Raw genomic sequence first — 10,573 nt, 5'->3', positions numbered from 1 at the left:
TGGGGACATTTTGCTTGGCTTCTTCAGTTGAAATTGAACCCGGCGCGGTTAGCGTCATTATGATTGTCAAGGGAGTGCGAGTCCTCCTCACCACTTGAAGTTATATTTTTTTTACTCCGCGCTACACTCCTCCAAACATGCTTTCATGTACATGTACATGTTTCGTCACTCCTCCGCCCCTGACAGTGGTTTTAAATTTCGCAGAAGCTAGTTAAAAAAGAGTCATTACTTTAGTCAGGTGTAACATTTCTATCCCCAGGAAAGTCATCAGTTTGAATTCCGGTTCGTCTCCCACTTTTCTTCACGGTGCCATCCTCCCTCGCCCTTATTTTGAGTTTTACTATAAGTCTTAGAGGATAAGAAATAACATGAAAAGCTAGAGCGAACTGTAATGGATTTAGAAGTTGAGGTTTCTCCTGCGTGTAAAACACGAAAAGCGTGTGAAACTCCAATTAAACGCAGTTGTGGGCACTTAGTCGCCTGTCGGGGAGGAATTTGAGTTTTGAATTATATTTTTAAAACTGGTATTGACTAATATTTGCATTACAAAGATGCGCTTTTTTTTCTGAAATAACGTTGAATTCTGTTTGTTATTTCTTTACAAAAATTGATTTTTTCCCAGTTGTCAAAAAGTACCAAGAAAATAAAGTTCACCCGTTTATAGAGGAGAAGGGCTTGGGACTAGCAATGGTTTTTCTTGTTCCCAGGGCTGCGCTTCGCTTTCACCACGCGAAATCCTGGGACGAGCGTTGTTGTTGGAAGCCGAAGGCGCCATTTTTGATTCGTTTCATTTCACCAACTCAAAGGGAAAAAAATATTGGCTGTAAACGCCATGTTCCAAGCGAAACGGTGATAGAAAGAAGCTATAAGAAACATGGAGGGGGAAAGAATCCTCAAATCGCTTCTAAACGGAGAAATAGACGGTCTGTACGAGGACACAAAGGTTGGTCTATCAAAAGCTCTAGCTCTCTTATTTTGTGGAAATAAGCTTTTCTCGTTTACCAAAATAGCTGTCTGCGAGGTTGACTTCTTCGACGATTTTCAAGGATTTCGAATGATAAATGATGATTTAGTGGGTGGAGCGAAGAGCTTTACTAAATTCTAGCAACAAAAACACATCGCAGCTTAGACGACTCGAAATGGTCTACTTAATTTTAGATGGTACATGGAAGGGTAAAAATATAAGACTTCAGCTTACTTGCCTTTATTTTTGGTGGCTGAAAAAAATGGCAAAAAGTATTGCAATAGTTAAGCCATATAATTTTGATAATTTTAGTTGCATTTTCAAACTTGAGGAATAACTATGCAGGGCCAGTTCTGGATATAAAATTATGCATTAATTTGTTGGCTTGTTTGGCTCGGCAGTGAATTAAAGAACGACGAATAATGTTTTGGCCTTGGGCCAGTCTGCAGAGTATCCCTGAATTGTGTTGTTTAGCCAAAATTGAGACTGTAGGTTTCCTAATCATAGCTTATTTTACTTGGTTGCAGAATTATCTTGCTCCACTTCAATCTCCGTTGAAAAGTAAAAATGGCTGCAAAGTAGGAACCAAAGCTACAGAAGAAAGTGTCTCCAAATACACTGTATTTTGCACCAAGTTTTTAAGATGTGCTATCGAGACCTTGAAAAAGGTGAAGACAAAGGGAAATAGCCTTGATGAAGTCACTAACTCCTTAAACCTTGGTGAGTTATAGTCATGTATCCTAAATATTTCAATATCCAATTCTTATTGCTCCCATCCTTCAGTTGTTGGGAATGATTAGAGTCAGGTAAAATTCCAAATATAAGCTCCTGGAATATAAGTTCCTCCCTCTCCCCTCCTCCAAATATGAACCACCAAATCGTAGGAGGGTTGCCTGGACAAAAGCCCTTAGTAAGTGACTTCTGATGAATTGCCAGGTTCTCCTTTCAAATTACCTTGTATTTGCTTGTGGAACAAAAGGAGAATTTGACCTTACATCAAAAGTCACTTAGGACCTTATTTTACACACCCCTTCATTAATTGTCTGATTACTAGCACTTCAGAACATAAGTTCATGGGCCATAAGCATTAACTGTGTTAAGCTCTTAGCTAAATGTGTTTCAAGTATTTTTCATTATCAAATCCAATCAATTTTGAAACAAAACATTCTTCAGTAATAAGGTCCCCTGAAAAAAAGTCTTGTTTGCAAATACAAAGCTTACATGTATTATCTCTCTCTTGTGATTTGCTATTATTATCCATTTCATGAGAAAGTAAGATTATCTTTTGAACTCTGTTAATAAGTAACAAGTTTGTTTACGTAACCTTCATCAGGCCAGAGCTGTTCATATAAGCTTACTTACACTGTTATTATTTCCTGTCTTCCTTTTTTAGTGGTTTCTCTGCTGATCACCACATTATCTGCTCATAATGGAAACTACCTCAAGTTTATACCATCTCTGGACCAACTTGGCAAAACAATTTACCTTATTATTGTTCAGCTCATAGGCAAGGTGCAATTTGACAGAGCACTGGGCCATGCAAGTGACCTGCTCAAGTTTATCCAACTGCTTAAAACTTGGAAGAACTATGACAGTGAAAAAATGGGCAAAGAACTTGGATCACTCGCCCTGCGTGCATCGGATATACTGTTGCAAGGAGCAGGGAAGCTAGAGGAGGTCAAAATAACTCCTGCACAAAAAGCATCACACTTATGCATTGTGCTTGACTGGAGAAGGCTGTCGCTACTATTCCAAGCGGAAGCAATCACTCAATCCTCACTAAAATCTATTGTGGATAAAACTCTGAAATGTGCAACGAAATATCAGGTGGACTGCGGACAAAAGATTGTCAATTTTAAATCCCTGGCAAGCTTCTTTGAATCTGTTTTTAATGTGCTGTTGACTAAAACAGAGCAACTGGTCAGTAATGGCAGAGATTCCTTGCTACCCTTGGTTGAACTTGGATTTCACTATGGTAGGATTTGCAGTAAGGCTGGAAGCTCAACGCAAGCCTTGGTTGTGTTTGATAAACTGTTGGAGACTGCAGGAAATTCTAGCAGTTGCAAAAATGGACAATCTAAACTTCAAGTGCCTTTGCAAGTTTGTTCTTCTGTTTGTTTAGTTTGTAAGAGTGCAGTTTTATTGAACTGTGCAAATGGAAAATCTCAAACTCAAGACTCCCATCAACAGTTGTTGTTCGAGAGTAACAGACTGCTCTCTCAGGTGCTGAAATGCAAAATGTTACCATCGCCGATGTTGAAACTGCTTTCAGATTCCTTAGAGTATTTCAGAATCATTTTACAACATGTGTGCAACAAACAAACTCATGTCACTAAGGAGAAAACTCCCTCTCTGACATGGAGAACATTCCAGGGGACAGTGCATTTGCTACAGTCATACGTCACTGTCCTTTCCTTGCAGTGTGAACAACTCAAAGTAGAGCTACACAAGGTCAACAGTGATGATTCAGCAGCACAACTGAGGCAACAGCTGCAGAAGACCACAGATCGACAACTAGCTGTGTTGAGCTTTATTATTTCTTCATACCAAGATCAGTTGAAAAATGATAAAGATACAAAAAATTGCAGCAAAGACAATAGGTCAGTTGTCATTTATCTTGTGGTCTGTAGTGGATCACTTGAAATTGTCAAAATGTTAACTTGTAACTGCATAAATCATGGTACAAACCCCACACATATTCATAGGATCCTAAAAATCCTACATGGTCCTACATGATCTTTAAGGTCGGTACACAAAAGAAGATAAGTCCCCTTGGATTATTCCCTGGGACAAGTCCCTTACAGAGTTTACACAAGGGGGCTGGTTGCAGGGACTTGTTGAATGGACCATGCATTCACTCAAAGAAACAAGCATAATTTTGAAGGGGCAAGTCACATGACTTGTTCCTTCAATTCAAGTTAGTTTGAATTTGTTGACAAAGATTTTTGGACAAGCACAGTTTACACAATGGGGCAAGTCCAGGGGACTTGTCTCCTTGACTCTGTACCGACCTTTTAGAAGATCCTTTTCACTAGAGTGCTAATTAAGTAATGATGCAAAAATCAAATTTTTGAAATTATGGATTTAAGAAGGCAACAATCTTTGAGCACTGTAAAAGAATGTCCACTTGCCAAAACTCATCGTTAACTTTGTAGATGGTGATTTTTAACCCTTGTTGTGCTTGTTCTACAAAATTTAGAACAGAAAAAAAATCTGAGTCATCTTTCTGCACAGAGACCATGTCCAAAGAAAGTTTTGAAATTAATCAGACACACAAAATTAAAGCCACAAGCATCATTTTAGGTTTAAATAAAGGTGTTGTGATGTGTATGGTCAGACAATAGCGAGTTTATGCAACAGCTGATGTGGTGGGACGGCAAATTGTGCTTGTGTGACCAATGTGACGGCCAAGTATTCATGACTCTAAATTATTGTAACATTCCTACTGCTCATGGTTTTCAGGTTGTCACAGATGAGAAAACACCAGTTTTAGTTGAAAATCGCCTGAAAATGTGAAGGTACTAAGATGTGATGTTGGTCACACAATGATATTATTTCACCATCCCCTTCCCTTAGCCGTCCTGTTGCGTAAACTCACTATTGTCTAATGATGGACTGCCGCATCCAGCACTGTCAAGGGAACAACATTATGACAGCTAGGCTAGGCCTCAAACCACTCGCCTTTAGATCTAGTGTCCTTACATGCTAACCACTGCACCTCCACATTGTTTGACTACAGTGTTGTACACCACTGTACATTTGTATAATGTTATCTTCACAGAAGCCTTATCTTTAAAGACTGTGTTCCAGTGGTGCAAGAAGCAAGCGCCCTTATTCATTCTGCCCTTGATGACCCGGATGTACCATTATCTCCAAATGAGCTGCGATGGTTAGGCTGTAATGTCTATAACCTGGGCTGTATGTCATATCAGAGAGACTGTTTTGCCGAAGGAGTGCCTCTGTTAACTGTTGCCTGTTATGAACTGAGAGTTTGGTGCTTTACTGCTGACACAGAGAAAGAAATCTTCACAAGAGTTCAAGAGGTAATCTGGCCTAATTTACAAAGTGTTTTTGAAGGGACTTTGTAAAGAAATAATTATTGTTGTGATTGTTCATTAATATTTATTTTTTATTGATCCATAAGTGCTTCTCTAAAAGGGGTTTGTACTATTCTTGCTTTAGGGGTTTTTAAGTACATGTAGGTTTCGGAACTAACCAAAGTAAATGGCAACCTGTCTGTGTTTTTTTGTAAGAATTTTGTTGGGAATAAAACCTAAGGAAAGAATCAACTGCTTTGGTTCAAACCATGTCAGTTTAAAGGCACAACCTAATGGTCACTGCCTTTTAATGAAACCATGAGTCGCTGTTGATGTCATAGTAGTCTTATATTAGGGAGCTAACCCAACCCAGGGACCTGTTGTGTCTGATGAGTTTTATTGAAAAAAAAAACTTATTACAAGAACCGACACAAGAAGCCTAAAGATTTGTTGTCCTTTTAGGTGAAGCTGTTAGCAAAGTTTGCCTTGCTAACTGATTGTCAGAGACGAGCTGGACAGCTGAAAGATGCATTGAAGACTGCTACCACCCAGGTGTTGATATCAGTAAGATCAAGCTCTGATGCTGCTATTGTGAGACAACAGATCAAACAATGGACCACAGTGAAGCATGAACTAGTGAAAAGTCTGCAAGATGAAGAGAAACAGATTGAAAGATCAAGGTGAGGAGTACACTAGTGTGACCCTCCCTACTTTACAAGTCAAGATTGCATTCAAATGATAATTATTTGAGTGCAATCTAATACAATAATATTATAATTATAATAAATTGCAGTTGAAGGTGCTAAGTGCAGAAAGATAAGGGGGTTTCAGTTTCTAAAGAAACTGTGGCACCTGCTGCATTGGTGCCAGGGAGTACTGTCAAAAGGAATGTTTGGTTTATCAACAGAGTTTGTAACTAAACGTAAAATGGCCACAGTAAAGAGATAGGAGTGCTGACGAGTGTGAAATGCTCTGACAAAGGGCTAACGCTCGAAACGTCAGCACTCAAATCTTTTTACAGTGGCCATTTACCTCTAGTTATCAGCTCTGCTGATAAACAAAACACGAGTGCAAATTTGCTGAGATAGAATTAAAGTATTTCTGTGGTGAAATCAGCCCTCTAAGAAACAAATTATTGTTAAGTGCATAAAAAGCAGATGACTCGTTCCATTTTGTTCAAATTGGTTGTATTTAAAAATGTGGCCCTAAAAATGCACATAAACACATAGTTTTGCATTCAGCCCTTCAATTAGCCCTTTGACTCCTCTTGAATACCGTGCGCGAACCAAATCAACTTCCTATGAGAATTTCGACTTGGAAGGCAAATACGCAAGTAAAAAAAAAAACCAAAATTATTATGCGCAGTAAACACACACACAAGACTGGGTTTCCAAACAATATTACCGCGTTAGATTATGACATACATGTATCTTTAGGAATTCATCGGTAGCAGAGCAAATTATATATTGCCAAGTTTTTTTGGTGTTTGATTTAATTAGAACTCTGTGCAGTGCCTTAGCAGAGCAGGAAGATGCTGAAGATATTGTTGGCGGTCAGCTGTGCTTGGTTCTTCAGGAAGAGCTTGCTCTCTACAAAGCAAAGAGGTACATGAATGACTGACAACATGTGTCAGAAAGATTTATAAGTTTGACAACATTATTGTGGTCAAAAATAAAACTAAAGATACCAATTTTCTTTTTTACATCCACTCGTTAATTGTCTGCAAGCTTTTACGGGGAAGGGGTTGATTGTATTCTGCAAATCAGGGACACTATTGGGCACATTCATGCAATGTTTGGGCGCACGCACATTATCAAAGAAGTGCACTGTAAAAATTTAATATTATTATTGAAATAAGGTTAGTGAAGTGAAGTGAAAATGTTGTTTGTTTGACTTTGTGATTTCTTGTTTTGTTTCCAGTTATGACACTGCATTGGAGCAAATTGCAGTCATCAGGCAGCTTATGGAACTGTATGTTGTCCAAGAGGATGAATTCCATTATGGCTCAATCATGTTAGAACTTGCCATAGCTTTACACAGTCCTGGTGACTTCAGTCTAGAAGATGACAAGTGAGTGCACTATGTAGTTACCCTACTATTCTCAATCTTTCCTTTGTTATGTGGAAGGGTAGATTGCAGTGAAGAGAGACTGCTAAGAAAACCTATCTAAGTATCTGGGTAGTTAGTTAGTTAGTTATTGGCCGTTATGCTGGCTGGCATGTAGGGCAGCTCTATATCTTGGGCTGGATTAAACCACTTAAATGATTATTTCAAGGGTGAGAAAGTTTCAAAGTAGTTCATAAGGTCACAGGTTCGCATTAATAAAAACCAAAGGCTCGTTCTGGCATTTTGTAAAGCGCAAAAGACTTGGCAGCAAAACAAAGGCTAGTCTAGTGAATTATTTACTACCCCAAGCTAGACTTGTATATCATTATTATTAATAATTATTATTTTGGCTGTCCTGTATTTTTCTCTATCAGTGTCCAGTGAACTGATGCTTTGATTTTAATTGCAGATCTGCTCTTGATTACTGTCAAGAAGCTGCTGCAATTCTCGAACAGTTATCAGACAAAGTAGCCGACACAGATGAGGATGAAAGCTTTCATTCCTCAGCTGTGCTGGACAGAGTTGCTGCAGCATATCTGTGGCAAGCATTGTTGGAACACAAAGCTACAATGGAGGAGAAACAAACAGAAGAATCACCAGAACTCAGTGAGAGTTTTGAAGCTGATGAGGTACATGAATCAGTAACCCTAACCCCTAACCTCCCAGGTAGGGAAACTTCAGAGAGGCAGGGGCTAACACCCTGACCTCCACTCCTCTGGTACCATCCCTGTGCCCGGGTCCCCCCTCCCCTCTCCTCTACACCTCTTCCCCCATTGGTCTGCCTGCATTCTGTACAGTTTGAAGAAAAAAACTTGTACATATAATGTATTCAAAACTGACCTTTTTAACGCCTTCAAATAGTAATTCATTTATGTGTGTCCTTAACACCGCCTGCCTAGATTAGCTCGCTATTTGCAGGCGGTGTTCATTTGTAAGTAACGTTTGAAAAAACTTAATAAAACTTGAAACATATAAAATTTTGTCTTAATTAGCTTGAAGGTGTTTCCCTGGAGCAGCCATTTGTGTCATCCCTTCATTCAGCATTGGAAACATGGACAGTGTTAGTTGGTAGATCAGTGACAAAAGAGACTAATGGAAAGGTTTGTAACAAGTACAGCTTGTGTTAGTAGGTAACTTACTAATGAAAGCCTCTTCTACACATGGCAAAAAAGATATTTATCAAATTTAATGTGAATAAACTTTAAGCTGTGCTTGTAATTATCACACCAAAAAAAGGATCAAACTGTTTAAATTTACTAAAGAAGGGTAGCTAGAGTCTCTTAAACACCTGGTCAGGGCTTGAGGCTAATGATAGCTGCTAGCCACCAGCTGGTAAAAATTCAGTTTTGGCTTGTAGGTTTCACTTGCACTTTCACTAGCCACTTTGACTAGTAAAAATTCTAAAGCACTGGAGTACTGGGCAGAAAACAAAGTTGAAGAAAAACGTGTACAGCATTGTAATGTATATAATTATGTTGTAAGGTACATGTACTGCCATAAGTTTCATAATTTATATTATAATATTAGAATATTGCTATTAGGCATTTTTTTCTCTATACAGTAGTGCTAGAAATTGTAATAGTGTTGTTTTTACAGTAAGTGTTGATTTGTAAGTCTATAATACTGTAGGTAAAAATAATAAAATATGAAAAAGTTGAAAAAAAACAATCAAGAAAAGAGATTGAAACTGAAACAAGGCTGTTGGTGGACTCATAGAATTTTGTTTTGCCTAGTGAAACCAGGCTGTTACTAACCACTGGGCTAGTCAGCTAAAAACTAGTCTCAAGCCCTGCTTGGTTATTACTGAAATTAAAAAAAGGCACTTTTTTACATTTAATTTCTTCAATAGCTATTATTCATTATCCCACTCTTGCGGTGTGATTTCCTTGTTTAATTCATCAAAGTCAAATCAAAGAGTTCACACATTGCTGAACCATAATGAAATACAGAAATACCTCAAATACAGCCAACATAATTGTCCCTCAATAAAAGAAAATAAGGATACTACCAAACAATTGTGCAATCATATCTGTCAGCAGATTGAAATCATAGACTGAACCAGAACAATTCTGAAACAATATAATTTCAAATTCAGGTCTGCTTTTTTTGTACTTACATACATATAATACTTAAATTGCAGATTGACTTACAGCACTTTGCCAACCCAGAGGAAACTTGTCATTACCTAATGATAACAGCTGGAATGTTAGGTCTTGTCAACCAGGTAATTAGTGGAGTGAATTATTGTCTACCAGATTGTATATTCAGGGTTTGAGCCAGGCCGCACCATTGCGCCAATCCCGCACTAGAATTGAAATTGTCTCTTAAAAAAACGGCCAAGGGAACAATTTGTCCCCTTCAAAATTTAGGGAAAAAACTCGAAAGGAAGCAGACACGAAGGGATCCCAGAAATTGCAAGCTAAACAGAACGTGGAAAGTATATTTTATCGCACATTGTCCGTTCAAAGTTCATTCTCAAGTCACGTTTCACAATAGAAAGCTTTTTTGCTCCAAATTGAAGCCAGACTGAATCAAAATGATACAGAAGAAGAACAGTGTATTAATCAGGAAGAAACGGATGGAGATCAAAGGAAACCGAAAAAGTCACGAACTTTCCAGAAAACTTGGTTGCGAGATCACACATGGTTGCGCTATGAAAAGGAGGTGATGTTCTGCTATTTTTGTCGGAAATCTAAGAAGACAAACCCCTTGGCATTGGTAGAAGGGTGTACAAATTTTAGAACCTCAACTCTGCAAAGACACAAAGACTGTAAAGAACATGAGGATGCTGTTAATGAAGAAGCTATGAGGGATACGTTCAGCAACACACAGCGCCGTGTTCTTAGAGAACAATCGCAAGCCATCCTCACCGCAATGAGAGCCGTCTACTGGCTGGCGAAGGAGGACATAGCCACTGTCAAGTATGACTCACTGCTCAATTTTCTGGATGAAGCTGGCCTCGAAAGTGTTAACAATCTTCGAGTGAGAGGAAATGCTACCTATCGTTCTCATCAAAATGGGGAAGGTATGCAAGATGCTTTTGCTACTGTTCTGAAGTCTAACATTGACAAACTAGGGTTAGGGACTTTTACTTTTCTACAGCCCTTGATGTTTGGGCTAGAACCAACAGAATAATTAGTACATGTACGTCTACCAGTAATTAAGAAAGGAATTGAAGTTTACAAGGGAATGCCGAGACGAGATTCTGCTGTGAAATGTTTTGAAGTATAAAGCATAGTCATTGATCCTCTGTTTAAATATGACGAGAAAAAAAAGTCTTGACACCAATAACTTAACTTTTCCTGTTTGTATTGATCACTGCTCTTGTATTACAAGGATCAGCTAAAAAAATGTTTTTGTTGGCTTGCCTGTATCAATGTAAAAAAAATGTTGAATAAAAATTAATATGTCTGTCCCCCTTAAAATAAAAATGTCCCCCAAAATTTTAGCCAAGGGGACAAATTGT

General features: G+C 38.4%; 1 protein-coding gene across 1 annotated transcript in view; it reads left to right on the top strand.

The window, feature by feature from the left end:
• The first annotated feature begins 595 nt into the window (after positions 1–595).
• The window catches only part of LOC146455502 (uncharacterized), a 30,003-nt gene continuing 20,025 nt past the window's right edge, over positions 596–10,573 (top strand). The window contains exons 1-10 of the mRNA XM_085094221.1: positions 596–943; positions 1,492–1,684; positions 2,358–3,564; positions 4,746–5,007; positions 5,464–5,681; positions 6,501–6,605; positions 6,922–7,071; positions 7,517–7,736; positions 8,100–8,207; positions 9,248–9,331. Of these exons, the coding sequence (XP_084950347.1) occupies positions 875–943; positions 1,492–1,684; positions 2,358–3,564; positions 4,746–5,007; positions 5,464–5,681; positions 6,501–6,605; positions 6,922–7,071; positions 7,517–7,736; positions 8,100–8,207; positions 9,248–9,331 (2,616 nt within the window). The 5' untranslated portion in view covers positions 596–874. The remainder of the gene's footprint in view (positions 944–1,491; positions 1,685–2,357; positions 3,565–4,745; positions 5,008–5,463; positions 5,682–6,500; positions 6,606–6,921; positions 7,072–7,516; positions 7,737–8,099; positions 8,208–9,247; positions 9,332–10,573) is intronic.

This window comes from Pavona decussata, unplaced genomic scaffold (assembly GCF_977016875.1).
Source record: "Pavona decussata unplaced genomic scaffold, jaPavDecu1.1 SCAFFOLD_273, whole genome shotgun sequence".
NCBI classification, from domain to species: Eukaryota; Metazoa; Cnidaria; class Anthozoa; order Scleractinia; family Agariciidae; genus Pavona; species Pavona decussata.
The sequence above is the reverse complement of the archived record's forward strand: the minus strand, read 5'-3'. Positions and strand labels throughout refer to the sequence as shown.